The sequence below is a fragment of the Myotis brandtii genome, unplaced genomic scaffold, assembly GCF_000412655.1.
Source record: "Myotis brandtii unplaced genomic scaffold, ASM41265v1 scaffold422, whole genome shotgun sequence".
Taxonomy (NCBI): Eukaryota; Metazoa; Chordata; class Mammalia; order Chiroptera; family Vespertilionidae; genus Myotis; species Myotis brandtii.
The window spans coordinates 879,243-899,629 of record NW_005366171.1 but is presented as its reverse complement, the minus strand read 5'-3'; the positions used below and the strand labels follow the sequence as shown (position 1 = coordinate 899,629).

The 20,387-nt window shown below is 40.3% G+C and overlaps 1 protein-coding gene across 1 annotated transcript; it reads left to right on the top strand.

Annotated features, from left to right (window-relative positions):
• Positions 1-1,897: 1,897 nt before the first annotated feature.
• On the top strand, positions 1,898-2,848 carry LOC106727416 (olfactory receptor 10A3). Its single transcript, XM_014545826.1, has one exon. The coding sequence runs from the start codon at positions 1,898-1,900 to the stop codon at positions 2,840-2,842; it is 945 nt and encodes a 314-aa protein (XP_014401312.1). The 3' UTR covers positions 2,843-2,848.
• The last annotated feature ends 17,539 nt before the right edge of the window (positions 2,849-20,387 follow it).

The following is a 20,387-nucleotide window of genomic DNA, read 5'->3' as shown; positions in this document are numbered from 1 at the left end:
TGTTTGATCCTGTGACTACATTTTACTAATTTTAGATAATTTTTATATCCAAATATAATTATTATGGCTAATACAGACATTTAATTTTAATGGGTGATTATGGTCAAACACAGAAATAAATCAACTTATCTTCTGTCTGCTAATGTCCTACTAATCTGCACGCAAGACAATGTTAAATGACTTCAGCTTACTTTGTCCTCAATGTGTTCTCCTGGGTTTCTTGTCTCCCATGGTGTATTTGCTGGTTTTCAAAACATCACATAAGGGACATAGGCCTCTACTGTAATAATAAGGTGTCATCAAATACCTCTGGCCTGATCAAGTCACCTCTCCTTTCACATTTCTCCTTCCACCTAATGTAACTTCCACCAGTGACATCCTATGATTATGATTGTTCACTCTTCCTCCCCTTTCAGAATTAATCTGACCCTCACTGAAATGTCTAAAACACTTGTTATTACTTCTGCTTCCCAAAAGTTTGTGTGCTGGCTTCACTTTTTAAAAGACACTCTATTCCTTAAATGTATAGTAGATTAAAAAAACAAACTCATTGAAGGATATTTGTCCATTGATTTTTAGAGAGTGGAAGGGAGGGAAGGAAGGGAGAAACATCGATGTGAGAGAGACACATTGATTGGTTGGTTGCCTCCCATATGAACCCTGACTGGGGCCAAGCATCCAACCTGCAACCCAGGTATGAGCCCTTGAATGGGAATTGAACCTGAGACCCTTGGGTGCGGGCGGATGCTCTAACCATTGAGCAAGACCAGTCAGGGCAAAATATAGTGGATTTTCCTCATTTTTATTCTTTATTCCTCAAATGTTGGGTTAGCATTTATTATGGGCTAGGGACTGTTTTAGACATTGTGAGTAAGGCAAAGAACAAAAGAAAATACTTAAATCCTGGACTTTATATTATAGTGATTAGATTTACATATATTTATGAAATTTACCTATATTTACTAGTATATGTATAATGTCAGTTGGTAATAATGAAGAAAAATAGAGCAAGGTATAATGGGAGAAGTAGAGAGTACCTGAAGTCAGGGTAGAATGCTAATTTATGTAGGGTTTCCAGCTCTTTGTGGAGTTGTGGGATCAAATGTGTACCTGAGATTACTGAGCCTAGAAAATGTTAGTTGCTAAATCAGTCTTTGTTGAATAATTAATGATTAAATGAAGTTCTTGATGAGAAGGTGAATAGGAGGAGAGAGAAAAGAGAGGGAGAGAATGGAAACATTTAAATTAGTTTCAGAATGACCAAAATTGGACTTTTCTTACAACCCCGCTTTGTGTGTTCTTGTTTTGCCTTTATATGTAATCAAATCATGTACATGATTGATATTTGAACATGATACATATTTGTTATAAATATAAAATAAATTTGCTGTAACTTTGAATTATTAAGTTGTAATAAACATTTTGTGGGTATCTTTTCCCACTTGTCTACTTTTTAATACTTTTTAAAAATTTCATATTATTTAAAATTGATAAAAATAAATGATACTGATAGCAATGTCATGGGAGTGGAACCCAAATTATAAAACGTTTGTTTTAAGGTTGTGTTTAATTTTCAAACTACATAATGTAAAAGTTGCAAAAGAACTTTGATATGTTTTGTACTTTACAGACAAGGTTTCTGAGCCAGAACTCTTCACTTCCTCCTTTTTATTTGAAAGATGTATTAATCTGAGTAATTGGCCATTCTCCAAAATTGCCAAACTGAATGCCTTCAAGATGGATTCCTCTTTACATCATCTGCCAAGAACATCTGGGTGAATGCAGACACAGACACAGCTATTGGATGGCAACTTCATAACTCAGACACCATGTCCATAAAAACAAGGTATGCTGCCCTACTGACATGAAAAGGCAGAATCAATACTCCCCTACCAAAATGAAAAGGCAGAATCAAAGCTCTGTGGTTGAATTCATCCTCTTGGGCTTTTCTAACTTTCCTGAGCTCCAAGAGCAGCTCTTTGGAGTTTTCTTGGTTGTTTACCTGGTGACTCTGATGGGAAATGCCATCATCATAGTCATCATCTCCCTGGAACAGAGCCTCCACGTCCCCATGTACCTGTTCCTCCTGAACTTGTCTGTGGTGGATGTGAGTTTCAGTGCAGTCATTATGCCTCAAATGCTGGTGGTTCTCTCCACTGAGAAAACGTCAATTTCATTTGCGAGTTGTTTTGCACAGATGTATTTCATTCTTTTCTTTGGTGGGGCTGAATGTTTTCTCCTGGGGGCAATGGCTTATGACAGATTTGCTGCAATCTGCCATCCTCTGAGCTACCCAATGCTTATGAACAAAAGGGTTTTCATGAAATTACTAATGTTCTCATGGGTCTCAGGGGTCATGGTGGCTACTGTGCAGACTACGTGGGTTTTTAGTTTTCCCTTTTGTGGCTGCAATAAACTCAATCATCTCTTCTGTGAGACACCCCCAGTGCTGGAGCTTGCATGTGCAGACACCTTTTTGTTTGAAATCTACGCATTCACTGGCACCATCTTGATCATCATGGTTCCTTTCTTGTTGATACTCTTGTCTTACATTCGAATCCTCTTTGCCATCCTGAAGATGCCATCAACCACTGGGAGGCAAAAGGCCTTTTCCACCTGTGCCTCCCATCTCACGTCTGTTACCCTCTTCTATGGCACAGCCAGTCTGACTTACTTACAACCCAAATCTGGCTACTCCCCAGAAACCAAGAAACTGATGTCATTGGCTTACTCACTTCTCACGCCTCTGCTAAATCCACTGATCTACACCTTGCGAAACAGTGAGATGAAAAGAGCTTTGATGAAATTCTGGCGAAGAAGAGTAGATTTGCACACATTCTGACTGTGCTGGGAAGCCCCGTGATATTTGGTCATTGCTAGACTGAACTCTTAAATTTAATAAATGCTGGAAATAATTTGCATTTCTTGGTATGAGTATGCTTACCTTTTTGAGTTCTACAAATATGCCAATACATTAGGGTTATCTATATACATATTATTTTCATAGATGCATTTATTCCTTGATATTCAGTATAATACAGTTTCTTCAAAAAATTGTTTATTGGAGGCCATATCAGTGTTTGTTAGATTTTTGTTCCTTTCGAGAATGCTAAATAAAAATCCCAGTTTTATACATTAATAAATATTGGTGCTTTAATTTCTGCAGAATACGTTTTCCAACTTGAGTTTTGTGGGTTAAAAGAATTGTGTTTGCAAACTTTCATAAATATTACCAAATTATGTTTTAAAATTTCATCAGCAGATTGCTAAAACTGTGGGTAATATCTGAATGTTGTATACTACTGTTGTCAGTCAAACATCACAGAAGCATCAGCAAAAAAGTTTCATTGAATTCTATTCCTTGATAGCCTGCAATTTCCTTCTCATAATTCTTAAAAAACCAATAAGATAAGGCTTATCTAAAACAAACGAGCAAACAAAAAAGAAGCTAAATACAGGGTTTCCTTCTAATCATTCTTTAGTCATTTGTTCATTCACTGATTGTATAAATGGTTTTTTTCTTTTTTAATACCCCAATTTATATATTTTCTCATCTTTAATGAGATATAATCAACAATAAAAATTGTATATATTTAGTTGGCTGGTGTGGCTCTGTACTTGAGCTTTGACCAAAGAACCAGGAGGTCAAGGTTCAATTCCTGATCATGGCACATGCCTTCAGTTTGGGACTCGATCCCCAGTAGGTAGCGTGCGGGAGGAAGCTGATCGATGATGTTTCTCTGTCATCATTGATGTTTCTATCTCTCTTTCTCCCTTTCTCTCCCTCTCTGAAATCCATAAAAGTATAAAAAAGTAATTGTATATATTTAGAGTACAATGTGATGGTTTGATATGCATACATGTGAAATGGTTATCACAATCAAGATAATTAACACATCCAAAATCTCATAAAGTTACCTTTTTGTGTTTTTTAGTTGAAAACACTTGAGTTCTATTAGCAACTTTCAAGTACACATACATTATTAGCTATAGTCATCATAATGTACATTAATTAGATCCTCAGAACTTATCTCGTAACTAAAAGTTTATATCCTTTGATCACTATCTCCTTATTTCTCCTACCCCAGCCCCTGGAAACCACCACTCTACAGTCTGTTTGTATGAGTTAGACTTAAATTTTTACTTATTTATTTAAAATTCCACATATAAGTGATATCATACAGTATTTGTCTTTTTTTCTGTCTGGCTTATTTCACTTAGCACAATGGCCTCCAGGTTAATTCATATTGTCATAAATGGCAGGATTTCCTTCTTCTGTATGGCTGAAGAATATTTTATTGTATTGTATACATATCACTTTTTTATCCATTCCTCCATTGACAGACATGTAGATTGCTTTCATATCTTGACTACTGTGAATAATGTTGTAATAAACATGGGAGTGCAGATATCTCTTCAAAATCCCTTTTTCATTTTCTTTGGTTATATACCTAGAAGTGGGATTGCTGGATCATATGGTAGTTCTATTTTCAACTTTTTGGGGACTCTCTTTTCTGTTTTCCATAGTGGCTGCACCAATTTGTATTTCCACCAACAGTGCACAAGAGTTCCATTTTCTCCACATCCTTGCCAACAACTGTTATCTCTTATCTTCTTGATGATAAACATTCTAACAATAAGACGAGAGGTGACATCTTATTGTGGTTTTGATTTGCATTTCCTTGATGATTAATGATGTTGAGCATCATTTCATGTACCTGTTGGCCATTTGTAGGTTTTATTTGGAAAAATGTCTATTCAGTTCCCCTGCCCACTTTTTAATGAGGTTGTTCTATTTTTCTGTTACTGAGTTGTGTGAATTCTTCATATATTTTGGATATTAACCCCTTAAATATATGACTTGCAAATATTTTCCCTCATTCTGTAAGATGCCTTTTCATTTGGTTATTTCTTTTGCTGTGCAGTAGTGTTTTAGTTTGATGTAATCTCACATGTTGAATTTTGCTGCTGTTGCTTGTGCTTTTGTTCTCATGGCTAAAAAGTCATTGCCATGACCAATGCCAAGGAGATTTCCCCCTATGTTTTCTTCTAGGAGTTTTATTGTATCAGGTCTTAGGTTTAAGTTTTTAATCCAGTTAGAGTTAATTTTCATGAGTGTTGTAAGAATGGGGTCCTAATTATATTTTTCTGTATGTGGCTCTCAATATTTTTATTGATTTTCAGAGAGAGGAAGGGAGAGGGAGGGAGAGACAGAAACATTAGTGATGACAGAGAAACATCGATCAGATCAGCTGCCTCCTACATGTTCCCACACTGGGGATCGAGCCCGCAACCCAGGCATGTGCCCTGACCAGGAATCGAGCCAGTGACCCCTTGGTTCATGGGTCGATGCTCAACCACTGAACCACACTGGCCAGGCCCCAGCACCATTTATTGAAGAGCCTTTCCCCACTGAGTCTTCTTGACTCTGCCAGTTGGCTGATTTCCAAGAACTCTCCCTGCGGGACTCCCCTCACTGACTTATAAAGATGTCACTTTCATTTCCTTGCGGTGTATAGAGGACCAGTTTTTCCGTGCATGAAATGCCAAGATTACCTGGCATTGTTTAATGAGGTCGTGCAGGGCTGCACCCATCGCCTCTTCACACGTATGTCTAGTTCCAGAGAAAGGAAAGGAAAACAACCCCTCCAAGCTGCCATTTGGGAGAGCACAGGAGCCAGCAAAAAGGGGCAGGCAGTGCAAGGCTCACCTCCTTGTGACCTCCAGGGGGACTCCACATGCCAATGAGGTCTGAGAAATGCCCCCTGCTGTGCTCTCAGTCTGGGACTGGTGTTATGGTAAGTGTTCAGTATCTTTGCCAAAGTAAGTAAACTGAAACAAGGAAGAACAGAACCCAGTGGAGTTCCAGGAACAGGCCTATTATGTGTCTAATCAACAACATATGTCAGTGGAGCCTAAGTAAGTTACCCTGCAGCCATGGAGCAGAGCAGCTGAGAGGGACCAGGGACCGGGAGAGCCCAGCTCTCTGAAGTCCTGAATGACCCACGGGGCCAGAGGCTGTCCTGTGGTGCCAGAGTCCTGAGGGAATAGATAGATGACTGTTTCTTAATCCTGTGTCCTCGTTAATTAGGACTATTGAATTTCTTAGAACCTGAAGTACATGAATATCTTGTGAGTTTCCACAGTTATTACTAAATAGGATTGTTTAGGACATGATGGAGTCCTAACCCCCAGTGCCTGAGAATGTGACCTTCTTTGGGGAGAGGGTCATTACAGACATAACCAAGTTAAAGTGACATCACTAGGGTGAGCCATCATCCAACATGACTGGTGTCCTTATTAAGAGTGGAAATTTGGATACAGATACACGCAGAGAGAGAAGACATCGTGAAGCGACACAGGAAAAAGATGACCACCTCAGCCAAGGAGAGAGGCCTGGGACAGATCCCTCCCTCACAGCCTCAGGAGGAACTGAACTTGCTGACAACTTGGTTTTGGACTTCTAGCCTCCAGAACTGAGATGATAAGTTTCTGTTGTTGAGTCATCCAGTGTGTGATACCGTGTTACAGCAGCTCTAGCAAACTAATACATACACAGATATTTTGGAGGGACAGTTAAGTCTCTTTTTCATTGAAAGGGAAAATTTGTTCACTAAAGAAAATCTGTAGAAATTTCATGACTCGAAATCAACCAAACAATATTCTGGTATCTATAAATATATATTTAAGATGTACAGTAACAATTGTACAATCCAGATTATGCCTGCCTGAATGATTCTTTGAAAGGAATTTCTTTCACGCGATTATAGGATTATTTTTATAATGAAGGATAACACAAGAGTTTCATTTTCTCCACATCCTTGCCAACAATTGTTATCTCTTGTCTTCTTGATGATAAACATTCTAATAATAAGAGGTGAGGTGACATCTTATTGTGGTTTGGATTTGCATTTCCTTGATGATTAGTGATGTTGAGCATCATTTCATGTACCTGTTGTTAAATATTTTGCTTTAAGCTTCATATATATTTCATCATGAGCCCGGCTGCAGTGACTCAGTGGTTGAGTGTCGACCTATGAACCAGGAGGTCATGGTTTGATTCCCTGTCAGGACATATGCCCGGGATGCAGGTTTGATCCCCATTAGGAGGCATGCAGGAGGCAGCCAATCAATGATTCTCTCTCATCACTGATGTTTCTATCTCTCTCTCCCTCTCCTTTCCTCTCTGAAATCAATAAAAATATATTTAAAAATATAAATAAATTCCATCATGAACATTAAAACACTCCACTCACACTGTTAAAGGTTCATTTCTTTAGGATTTTAAGCAGGTTTGGTTTGCTGCAGTACTATTTCCCCTGGAGATTCTTATTATAAGCCGGAAGCTGGGTCAGTACAAAGCTCTGATGGTCCCGTTAGAGTCCATCACTTTTTTTTTAACTGACTATAAAGAATGATTTCATAATTTTAATGGCTGACCAGAGTAATCATTTTAAGAAGAATAAAAGTGTGGAATATTTTTAGAAGTAATTGCAGAACAGAATGTGGTTCTGTTGCCTTCACATATATATGTCAACATGTCTTAGTGACATTACTTTGGATCACAATCAGTTTTCCTTAAAAGTCGGAAAATATTGTAACTGTGTTCTGAGATTCAGTGTTAAAAAGACTGAGGCCAGCCTCACTATTTACTCATTTATTTCTGCAATAGATATTTTATTGAAGATGATCCTAACGTTCAAACCAAAATAAGCCTAAATTTTGTTTAGGAATTTATTTTCCCCACACACTCAGCTCATGATTTCTACTTGCCTACAACTACGATTGGCTCAAGTGTGGATATGATGCAGTCAGAGTCAATGAAATAGAAGGGCCAATCCTGCCCCCTGAACGCCCCCTCCCCCAGGAATTCTAGAAAAGAGAGTTTTGTTCTCTGATGAACTCTATTGAGAAAGAAACTAAAGCCTAATGTTGCTGGAGCCATTTTTAAAACCACTAGGCTAAAACATGCAGAATGGAATAAGCCCACCAGGAGTTAGAGCTGATAATTATAAAGAGAGAAACTGAATATATAATGGCCAGACCATATATGACAACAGAGTTCTGACCTATATCCTTTATAGTGATCAGCCCAGAACAGTAAGAACTTGATCAATGACAGCCATTTCCTTACTAATTATCACTCCCTGCTCCAACTCAGGAAAACCAGAGAAAGCCGAATATGATCCCAAGACCAATCCTGTAAGATGCCCACCTCCAGCTCTGCATTCCATCAACCTCCAAACAACATATTTGAAGTCTTCCTTTTTCCACTATAAGTTTTCCCACTCTTCTGTCTGCCTTGGAACTAAACCCAAGTGAGGGTGACTGACGCCCTTTCCATAACCAACTCTGAATAAACTGTCTCTGTTCTCATTGGATAGTATTTGTTTCTTTCAGAAAAATCAAGCCCTGGTTCAAAGTCTTGCACTTGGAACATTATCGACCTTAAGGCCTTTGCGTATATGATTTTATATTATTTTTGTGTAAGTCAATGTGGATGAGTTCCCTGCCATTTGCAACTAAAGGACCCTAACTGCTGCAATATATATGTTTTTATTTGTTGTGAATTTAAAAGAATGTTTCAATACAAAAGAAAGGAACCAATATTTTTAGTACCACCCACTGTACCAGATTATAATTTACCTCCTTTAAATCATATAGTATTGCTATGCAGTAAATTCCTACTTCATTGAACAGATTAGCAAATCTAGTTTTAGAAGAAATAAGCAATATTCTGAATGTTAAGCTACTAGAAAATAAATATAATTGATGTTGAAAAACAATACAATCAAATAATGTGTTTGCACAATGTAGGAGGTTTTTTCTTTATTTTTATTATTCAACTTGTTCTTTCTGAGGATATATGTAGGTTTTGATATGTATTCACTGATTTTGCCTAGAATGCGAGTTTTTTCAATGGAAAAGTCAGTTCTTTTTCTACTACATAAAAAGTCTATTCAGCCCTAGCTGGTTTGCTCGGCAGATAGAGTGTTGGCCTGCAGACCAAAGGGTCTCGGATTCGACTTTGGTCAAGGGCATGTACCTTAGTTGCAGGCTCCTCTCAGGCTGGGGCCCTGGTCAGGGCTCGTGCAGGAGGCAACCAATTGATGTGTTTCTCTCACATTGATGTTTCTCTGTCTTTCCTTCTCTCTTCCACGCTCCCTAAAAATCAATGGGAAAATATCCAGGGGTGAGGATTAACAACAAATAAATCAATAAATACATAAATAGTCTATTCAAACATGTTTGTTGTTACTGTTTTTGTTGCAATTATTCCAACATCATGAAATGCCTGTAATTCTTAAGGCACAGCTTCATTGCTGCCTCACTGAAAAACTCCCTGTGCTACCATCGCCCCTTCTTTGGGAAAGAGCCCCAACACATACTGGTACATGAGTGGGTCTTGCTACCGATATACTCACTTCCTCACCTCCACTGTCCGTTATAACAGATTGATCCAGAAGAAGACACCTGTAGCAATCAGGATCTTGGCAGTGTCTTGGAAAAAACCTCCACAAGTTCCTTTTCTAAATATCATTCAGCTTTCACTCAGTGGGCTTAACGAAGTCTCTGATCAAACAGGGTGTCCCTCTGAAGGGAAGGTATCCAACCAGGATCAGGGTAATCCTGCCCTCACCTTCCATAGGGCATGTTCCCAGTATCTATGAATGCACTTTTATGTCTTTTTGAGACCAAGAGCCTCTGGAACAGGTCAGAATTGAGTGAAGATGTTACGTAAGACATTTCTTCACTAGGCTTCAAATTTACATCTATTTTCCAACTCAAATTGCACACCACGTAGCTCACCAAAAGCTTGTGCAATAAGGACAACAGCAGAGCAGAGCCCCGACGATACAGTGCAGAAACAGAAAAATGCCTTCAAGTTAAGTCACATGATGGCCTTCAACCCTCTCCTCAGCTGAGTACTCGTAGATGGTGCTCTTCCTGATAACAGGCCTTTCTCCTCACTTTGCGTAGAGTACTTTAGAAAACCGGGGAGTGCAAATTCTTTCTCTGCCTCCTTTGAAACTACCTCCTGCTATGGAGATATGAGAGAGTTCACTTTTCCTCTGGGTAAGATTGGTTAGCAGACACTCGGCTCATGATTTCCCTCACTCCAGCTCTCAAAATCTCTCCGGCCCTTTGTTGCAGCAGAGTTTGGGTTCAATCTCTCTCCCCTATTACAATAGTCTTGAATAAAGTTTCTTTTGCTTGTTTAACTTTGTCCAGTGCAATTCTTACTTTGACAGCTCATTTAATATTAGTGTCATAAAGAGTGAGTACTGAGAGAACCCAAACTACCAAACCCCCATGCAGTTTACTGTCTACAGAAACATGGCTGTACTATTTTATTAGCATAACATTACTATTCCAGGGGATGCCTGAACAGCCCTCCTGGCAAAGCACTTGATTGTTCATTACAGTAACTTCCCTGAAAACCTATTAAGCCTTTTAAAAAAATAATCTTTATGTACAACCAGTGCGTTTTTGAGTTCCCTTTTATCTAGCATCTAATAACTTCCTGTCTGCAAGCCCTACATCAATAATCTCCTTGAAACCCATCGAGCTTTCATTAGTATTGCCCTCAAGACACTCATAATTCTGTCCCTTGCTCCCATCCTAGAATCAATGTCAACTTTTAGGGTTCTATTATGATTGTATTGATGTGATACTTGAATTAAGAACTGAAGGATGAGTGTTATCTTATTTGTAGAAAGTCAATATAGAGCGAGTGTGTGTGTGTGTGTGTGTGTGTGTGTGTGTGTGTGTGTGTGTATGTGTGTGTGTATGTGTTTGGCTATGACTTTCTAACAATCTATGCAAAGACACTGGTGGGAGGGAGAATGACAAGTTTGAGAAAGGGAAAGCAGCCATTTAATCCTTATCCAACAACATTTTTTGAATGACTTCTATGTATCAGACACTATGCTATGTGTTGAGAACACAAAGGTAAGCAAGATAGTCTAATGGGAGATACAACTAAACACATAATAAAAATATTATTACAACCGTATTTATTGTTGTAAAGAGAAAGCACAAAACACTCTGGGTTAATAACAGAAAGACCTATCTAACCCGGAGGGTGGAGCAGAGAGAAATGGCCTTGGGAAGAACAGAAAGGCCTCCCTGGGAAAGTGACATTCAAACTGAGCCTTAAGGTTGACAAGAGTTTGCTGGGCCCAACTGTGGTGGGTGGAGCAGTCCAGGAGGAAGGAATGAAGCTTTGAAGGCCTGAATGTAAAGGAGTCTGATGTCATCCCAGGAAAGAGAATGCTGGAGAGGGAGGAGTGAGGTGAAGAGGCAGGTGGAAGCCAGACCATGCAAAGTCTTAGGTCTAGAAAACACTCTGAACTCACCTCCTAGCGAAAGGTAGCCAGTGAGAAGTAAAGCAAAGCAGTGCCATGGAACTTCTTGTCCTTTTAAAATTTCCTTCTGAGTAGGTCATTGATGGGTGAGGTTTTAGAGTAGAAATAGGCAAGGAAGAGACAACTGCTATAACCCAGGTGAGAGAGGAGTCTTGGACTAGGATGGGGGCAGTGGAAATGGAGCAGCTAGAATGTCTCTACCCATATTTAAGAGATCAAATGGACAGGACCTGGTAATGAATTATACGTGGGAGACGGTAGAAGAGAGAAAGGTGACAAAGGTGAACCCATATTTCTGGTAGGAGTAGGGAGTGGATGAGGGTGCTGAGCCGCAGGACACTGGAAGGGAAGATATTTTTTGGTGAAATCCAGTTTGGGGTGAGTAAAGTTGTAGATGCTTGTGTTGAATCAAAGTCAAGTAGCTAGCTGAGATATGTCGACCAGGCTCAGAAGGAAGGTCTGAACTAAGGGAATAGAGCTGCAGGGCAATAGCTGGATATGCACACTACGGTCTTCTTTTCTTAAATATATTTTTATTGATTTCAGAGAGGAAGGGAGAGGGAGAGAGAGAGAGTGAAACATCAATGATGATAGAGAATCATAGAGGGAGAGGGAGAGGGAGAGAGTGAAACATCAATGATGATAAAGAATCACTGAGTGGCTGCCTGCTGCACACCCCCTACTAGGGATCGAGCCAGCATGTGCCCTTAACCAGAATCAAACCTGGGACCCTTCAGTCCGCAGGCCAATACTCTATCCACTGAGCCAAACTGGCTAGGGTGGGAGGGTCTTCTTAAGGTGAAGAGACTGCAGAAGGCTTGAAGTTCCCTGGAAATAATCCAAACGAGAAGAGATATTGAATTAGTGTGATTCGGGACTTGTGCTGCTGATGTTTTTCTATCTGACGAAGAGATAGACACCAATGGATGGAGAGCTACATGTATAACAGAGAATGGAAGGGAGAGCTGTAAAGTTACAGGAATTCTAGGGGCCAAGGAACTCATATTAGGGGGCTATGGGACAGGGTACCTGGGACAGGAAGTGGATCTGGGAAGGAGCGTCCTCCAGGCACTAATTGAATGAATGTTTCAGGAGGGATCTGGTTAACTATCCCAAAGAATGAACTAGATTCTCGCTGCCATCTAGTGGCTCAAGCTTGTAATTGCTATAATCTCACTGCTCAAAGTCCAGGGGAGCTAAACTTGTTATTGGTTTATCAATATCATCCCTGATAAATTCACAGAAAGTAATAGAGTCAATCACATCAGCTCTGGGCACAACAAATTTGGGCGGGTGGCAAAGGCAGTGGCAACTTCCATGTCCTTTATAGGTGTAGGTGTATATGTTCGTTAGGCTTAGGATCAGAAGGACAGAGGTACATCCTCCATTCTTACCCACTTCCATCTCCTTCCCCAATTTTGCTCACTTCTTTTGTCATCACCACCACCATGACTACTAGGCCCAACTGCGGAGGGTGGGAGCAGTCCAGGAGGAAGGAATGTAGTGTTTGAAGGCCATCACCATCATATCATCACCATCAGCATAATCATCATCCTACACCCCACACATTACTCCAAGCATGTCAAACTCAAAGGCTAACACGGGCCAAATAAACGAGGCATGCGGCCCACAGGCTGCAAGTTTGACATGCTTGCATTACACCTTCACAATAAGGGACTAAGTCTGTTATCTCATTTGACTATCCTTCATACCCATTTATTGGGTATCTACCATGTGTACAAGTTGCTGTGCTAGGTGTTAGGCACACAGATCAGGCACACAGGTCATACACTGGGAGCTTACAACCAAATACTCCTTCATACCCATTTATTGGGTATCTACCATGTGTACCAGTTGCTGTGCTAGATGTCAGGCACACAGATCAGACAGTGGGCGCTTACAACCAAATAGTGAAGCAGATAAATAAACTCTTATAGCACTGCATGGTGAGTGTTATAATTGTGGTTAAAACCTGTGCTGTGAGACTTCACTGTGCGTCTTAAGAGTAGGAGTTGGGGGAGACTTCCTGGAGGAGGTGGTTGTGGTCACAGTATGTAAGACTAGTAAGAGTTAGTGACATGGAGAAAACAAGAAAGAGAACTTTACATCTAGAGAAAAATGAGTGTCTGAAAAGCATGATGGATTTTAAGATCCAAAGGAGCGCTGTGTGACAGATGCCTAGGATACTTGGGGAGGGACAGAAAATGAGTTCAGAGTGTGAATGACTTTATGAGCGAAACAAAGGAATTTGAATTCAGTTTTGAAAGGTATGGGGGAGCTGCTGAAGGATGGTACACAGCGGTGAAACAAAATCAAGTTTGCATTTTAAAAATAGCTGGCATTTGTTAGACACGTACTATATATCTGCCTAAGCCTCTTCCATGGATGAGTGCATCTTATTCTTCGCAATACCACTGAACAGAGGATCTGGGAGATACTAAGTAATTTGTTCAAGATTGAAAATTATTTTGTGGTTGGATGGGATTAGAACACAGTTTTCTTAGACTTCAGGGTTCACGCTTTTGCCAGTGGGCTTGCTCTATTGTCTCTCCTGTGACAGAAGTCAGGCCACATGCCCGGCATTGCTGCAGTGGCCGTGCACTGAGCTGTGGTCTCCAATGTACCTCCCAGCTGCAGCACCCTCCTGGGGTGGCCACACTGGGTATAACAGTTTGCCTGGATTCAGTCATAAGCAGAGATCACGGGAAGAATTGTTCATCAATACTGGCTGTCCTTTGCAGGAAAGACCCACCACCCTAGATCATCATGTGTCCTTGTGCAGCTTTTCTGGGATGGAAAGGAGCCCATCAACATGAGCGATTTGGGTATATGATACAGTTGCTTTGGGGAAGTAAAAAAAGGCAATTCTTTTTTAGAACGTTCATGTTTGCCCTCTCCTCTGATTTCTCAGCCAGGCCTTAAGAGGGGGAAAACCAGGCATTCATTGCACATGAAAATCCTTCCAATCTTTGTTATTACTGTTTCAGGTATCAAGTGCTTTTCCCCCAATACTGCAGCCTTTGCTAATGAACTCTATAAACTTGTGATATTTGGCAATTTATAGAATATCAGGAACTGTTTCAAAATAAAATTATGGTAGTGTTAGGACTTCTAAGATGGGCTATTTCTCTGTGTTATCATCATCATCATCATCATCATCATCATCCAGAAACACGGGCAGACCATCCCAGATGTCGTTATAATGATGTCTCAGCAGAAGGCCAGAACTCCCAATAGGCTTGTATGGCCTAAAGCACTGGGAATCGCAAAAGTAGGGCACAGACATCTCCATCTTAATAACTGCAAGCTCTTTTCTCAGTCTATGGCTTTGCTTTATGTTTCATTCAGAAATAACACCACTCAATGACCATCTTTATTGCAGTTTTGTATAGAGGAGTGGTTCTCACAGTTGGTTTGGGGACCCCTTGGAGACAGACCCTTTCAGGGATTCTGTGAGGTCACAATAGTTTTCATAATAATATTAAGATACGATTTGCCTTTTATCTTTCATTCTCTCAGAAATGTAGAGTTTTCCAGAAATTACATGATGCATTATATATCACAACGGATTGAATGCAGAAGCAGCTATGAGAACTCAGCTGTGTCCAATTACGCCAGACATTAAAAAGATTTGCAAAAATGTAATACAGTGCCATTCTTCTAAATATTTTTTGAAAATACAATTATTTTCCATCACAATGTTATTTCTTGTTATTTCTGTTAACATGTACTGGCTTATTATTATTTTTAAATGAGTTAAATTAATATTTTAAAAACACCTTATCTTTAATTTCCAATATAGTAAATACCATTACTATTTTTAGGAAGATTCAGTGAGATAATATGTGTAAAGGCATGCACGCACGAACGCACAATCCCACATCCAATTGGGTACACACACTTCCAGCAGCACACATGGAGACCACAGCTAGACACACTGCTGCACCTAGGGCTACACAGCTGCACTCTCCTCCATGAATACATCCATCACCTAAATCTACTGGCATTTACCAAGCACCTACTGTATGCTGGGCACGGGGCCCACAACAAGGACTAGCCCCTGAACCCCCTTCTCCAATCACTAACACTGTTCAGGTTGTGATGCCATCACCATTTCTTAAGTCCCAATGAAGCCCCCCATCCCTTTCCTTAAAAAAATATAAGAAAGAAGAGGAGATAATATGTGTAAAAAGGTTAGAGCTTAGTACATACTAAGTGTTCAATAAATGCTAGCTATTGTATTATTAAATTATTATTATTATTATTATTATTATTATCATCATCATCCAGAAACATAGACAGACCATCCCAGATGTCGTTATAATGGTGTCTCAGCAGAAGGCCAGAACTCCCAATAGGCTCATATGGCCTAAAGCAGTGGAAATCACAAAAGTAAGGCACGGACACCTCCATCTTAATAACTGCAAGCTCTTTTCTCAGCCTATGGCTTTGCTTTATGTTTCATTCAGAAGTAACACCACTCAATGACCATCTTTATTGCAGTTTTGTTTAGAGTAGTGGTTCTCACAGTTGGTTTGAGGACCCCTTGGAGATAGACCCTTTCAGGGATTCTGTGAGGTTACAATAGTTTTCATAATAATATTAGGATACGATTTGTCTTTTATGTCTCATTCTCTTAGAAATGTAGAGTTTTCCAGAAATTACACGATGCATTATATATCACGACGGACTGAATGCAGAAGCAGCTATGAGAACTCAGCTGTGTCCAATTATGCCAGACATTAAAAAGATTTGCAAAAAATGTAATACAGTGTCATTCTTCTAAATATTTTTTGAAAATACAATTATTTTCAACACAATGTTATTTCTGTTAACATGTACTGGCTTATTATTATTTTTAAATGAGTTAAATTAATATTTTAAAAACACCTTATCTTTAATTTCCAATATAGTAAATATTCATTACTGTAATCGGTATAAGGAAAAGTTCTTTGAGGTTCTCCATAAATTGTCAGAGTGTAAAGTGACAATTTATAAAGTCAGACTAAAATGTTTAAGGATAGTGGTTTAGAGAATTCAACGGTAGGCAATTTCTCAATGATTTTAAGAGGAGGCACTCCCTCCTCCTATAAGAAAAGAAAAAACAGCAGGAATACATGTGTTTACAGGTCTCTGGTCTTACATGTGTCTCTCTGCACAGTTGATCTGTTTCCTTGGTACCTAAACTGAAGCCACCACCTGTGGCCCATTAACACCCTCCCTTGGCCGACTGGATTCCCTGGGCTGATGTCTGGGAATAATTAGGGAACTTGGTGAGGAAGTTTCCTCCAGCAGGAAATTGGTTCCTCTGGAACTTGTTAAACATTAACTCCACAGCCAAGATCATGAAAACATTTAGTGAAATTGGTAAGAGCGCTCGGGTCCCCTGGGAGCACAGTGCCAGGACTCGGTTTAGGTGTCAGTTTTACACTGTGATGAGGGAGCAATTAGGTTAAAATGACTCCTGCTTTTCTAATGAAGCCACACATTTAAGCCTCTCCCTGGGGTTCAACACGGACCTAGGGTAAGAGTGTGAGATGTAATTGAAGTCTACTGTAAACCCAGATGTTCTGGGGCCCTTTGGCCCTTGCAGATTTCATAAGCGTACTGAAGTCTTGAAGCTGGCCAGACTTCAGGCAGTCTCTGTCAATCATGAATTTCTGACAAGGTGGACAGGCTCAACTCTGAGGGAGAAAGCAGCAGAGTTTCCCCTAGCTAACACTCTGAGGCTTTAAGACTTGTCTAATATAAACACATAAATCTAAGGTAAAACAAAACAGAATATAGAAGCAAATCACAGTTATATTTTCCCTGGGGAAAAAAAAAAAGCTGAGAACTCAATAGAAGTGAAAGAAAAAAACAAAGGGCAGAGCACAGCAGCCTCCACCTCAGCGACACCTCCTGTCACCCCATGGGAGTCCCTGCTCCAGGCCGCAGCCTATGGACCCATTTCTGCCCCAGGCTGAGCCCAGCCCCTTACGGAGAAGGGCAGGTCTGACAGCTAGAATAGTGGTGTTCTCACCTGCCCTTCTGAGTATCATTCAAATGCTCTATAGATGGCTTGAAATGGACAACAGTTTCAGTAGCACCTAAAAGATCAGATTACACCCCAAAGAGAATGAGAAAGTAGAACATTTCAATATGAAAATTTTGTAATAGAAGAAAAAATTTAAAAAGCATATATATATATGTATATATATATATATGGCTAATATGCAAAGTGTCCCCTCGGGAGTTCGACCTGGAGAACAGGAGTTTGATCACTTGCTATGACGTGCACTGACCACCAGGGGGTGGCACGGAACATGGCGGGTGACCAGCCGCAGCAGCCGCAGTGGCGGGAGGCTGAGGGAGCGAGGGAAGGAGGAGGTGGAAAGGTGGGGAAGTTGATCGGCCCTGATCACCAGCAGGCCTAGGAACCCTACTGGTGCAGAACACTACTGGTGTGCGGATTTTGTGCACCAGGCCTCTAGTTAAAATATAATAAATAATATTTTGAGTGCCTGCTATGAGCTGAGCACTGTGCCAAATGTTTTGTGTTCTCTCAATTAATGCTCTTAACAACCCTATAGCTTGGGCACTGCTAGGGTCTTCATCGACCCAGGAGGACAACTGGCTGTGCAGAGGTGACATCCACTGTCCAAGCCTGAACAGCAGAAGTGGAATAGAACATCTTCCCCTTTGCCTCCAAGTTCCATTATTTTGACCGTCGTCTACTAGCCTGCACTCATCATGTCCATTTACTTCCTCATTCAGCTAATGTTACTGAGGGGTCACTCCATGCCAAATCCTAAAATAAGGAGCCAAAACAGACATTGTTCCTGCCCACGAGGGGCTCTTGGCAATAGCAAAAGATACAAATAATCCCACAGATCAGAATATACAAGTCAAGGTACACTCTGTCAATCATGAATTTCTGACAAGGTGAACAGGCTCAACTCTGAGGGAGAAAGCAACAGAGTTTCCCCTAGCTAACACTCTGAGGCTTTAAGACTTGTCTAATATAAGCACATAAATCTAAGGGAAAACAAAACAGAATATAGAAGCAAATCACAGCTATATTTTCCCTGAAAAAAAAAAAAAAAGCTGAGAACTCAATAGAAGTGAAAGAAAAAACAAAGGGCAGAGCACAGCAGCCTCCACCTCAGCGACACCTCCTGTCACCCCATGGGAGTCCCTGCTCCAGGCCGCAGCCTATGGACCCATTTCTGCCCCAGGCTGAGCCCAGCCCCTTACGGAGAAGGGCAGGTCTGACAGCTAGAATAGTGGTGTTCTCACCTGCCCTTCTGAGTATCATTCAAATGCTCTATAGATGGCTTGAAATGGACAACAGTTTCAGTAGCACCTAAAAGATCAGATTACACCCCAAAGAGAATGAGAAAGTAGAACATTTCAATATGAAAATTTTGTAATAGAAGAAAAAATTTAAAAAGCATATATATATATGTATATATATATATATGGCTAATATGCAAAGTGTCCCCTCGGGAGTTCGACCTGGAGAACAGGAGTTTGATCACTTGCTATGACGTGCACTGACCACCAGGGGGTGGCACGGAACATGGCGGGCGACCAGGTGCAGCAGCCGCAGTGGCGGGAGGCTGAGGGAGCGAGGGAAGGAGGAGGTGGAAAGGTGGGGAAGTTGATCGGCCCTGATCACCAGCAGGCCTAGGAACCCTACCGGTGCAGAACACTATTGGTGCACGGATTTTGTGCACTGGGCCTCTAGTAAAAATATAATAAATAATATTTTGAGTGCCTGCTATGAGCTGAGCACTGTGCCAAATGTTTTGTGTTCTCTCAATTAATGCTCTTAACAACCCTGTAGCTTGGGCACTGCTAGGGTCTTCATCGACCCAGGAGGACACCTGGCTGTGCAGAGGTGACATCCACTGTCCAAGCCTGAACAGCAGAAGTGGAATAGAACATCTTCCCCTTTGCCTCCAAGTTCCATTATTTTGACCATCGTCTACTAGCTTGCACTCATCATGTCCATTTACTTCCTCATTCAGCTAATGTTACTGAGGGGTCACTCCATGCCAAATCCTAAAATAAGGAGCCAAAACAGACATTGTTCCTGCCCACGAGGGGCTCTTGGCAATAGCAAAAGATACAAATAATCCCACAGATCAGAATATACAAGTCAAGGTACATGTTTGAAGGAAGACATAATGCAAACCAATTACATATATAATTATAAATTTATCTTATTTCTGTTAGATATATTGTATTTCTATCATAATTATATAAATTTATTGTATATTTACATATATCATAAAATACATAATGTTATACACACACACACACACACACACATGAACTTGACTTAGGTTGGAGAGGTCAAGAAAAACAGCTCCAAGAAAGTGATATTTGCATTAAAATCTGAAGTTTGAGTAGAAGTTAATCAGGGAGTTTGTGGAGGGTAGGTACAGGGAGTGCCATGGGCAGAAACAACAAATGTTTGGTAGCAGCAAGAAGCAAATCCTAGGTAAAGAACCAAAGAAGTTCAGTGTGTGACATAGGACTGGAGAAGTAGCAGGTACAGACATGTAGACTCCTAATGCTATCTTAGAGAAGCTATTGAAAAGGCTCTTTTGCCATATTTTATTTTGAATTTTTGTTGTTTTGAAATATTTTGGGCTATTTTTCTTGTATAAAAAACATTTCATACATAGAGTATAGAGAAGAATGTAAAGAATTCATGGTAACCATTACCAAATTAAATAAAATATTATAATTGAATAATGCCTTTGAATAATATAATTTAAATGATTATTGTTATTATTTTTATTGATTTCAGAGAGGAAGGGAGAGGAAGAGAGAGATAGAAACATCAATGATGAGAGAAAATCATTGATTGGCTGCCTCCTGCACACCCCTTACTGGGGATCGAGTCCGCAACCCTGGCATATGCCCTTGCCCAGAATTGAACCCAGGACCCTTCAGTATGCAGGCTGATGTTTTATCCACTGAACCAAACTGGCGAGGGCTTCAATTATTTTTGAAATCTCCTGTATA

What these genes read in the sequence shown, in the direction of transcription:
- LOC106727416 (XM_014545826.1), top strand. Translation starts at nt 1,898, where the DNA reads ATGAAAAGGCAGAATCAAAGCTCTGTGGTTGAATTCATCCTCTTGGGC.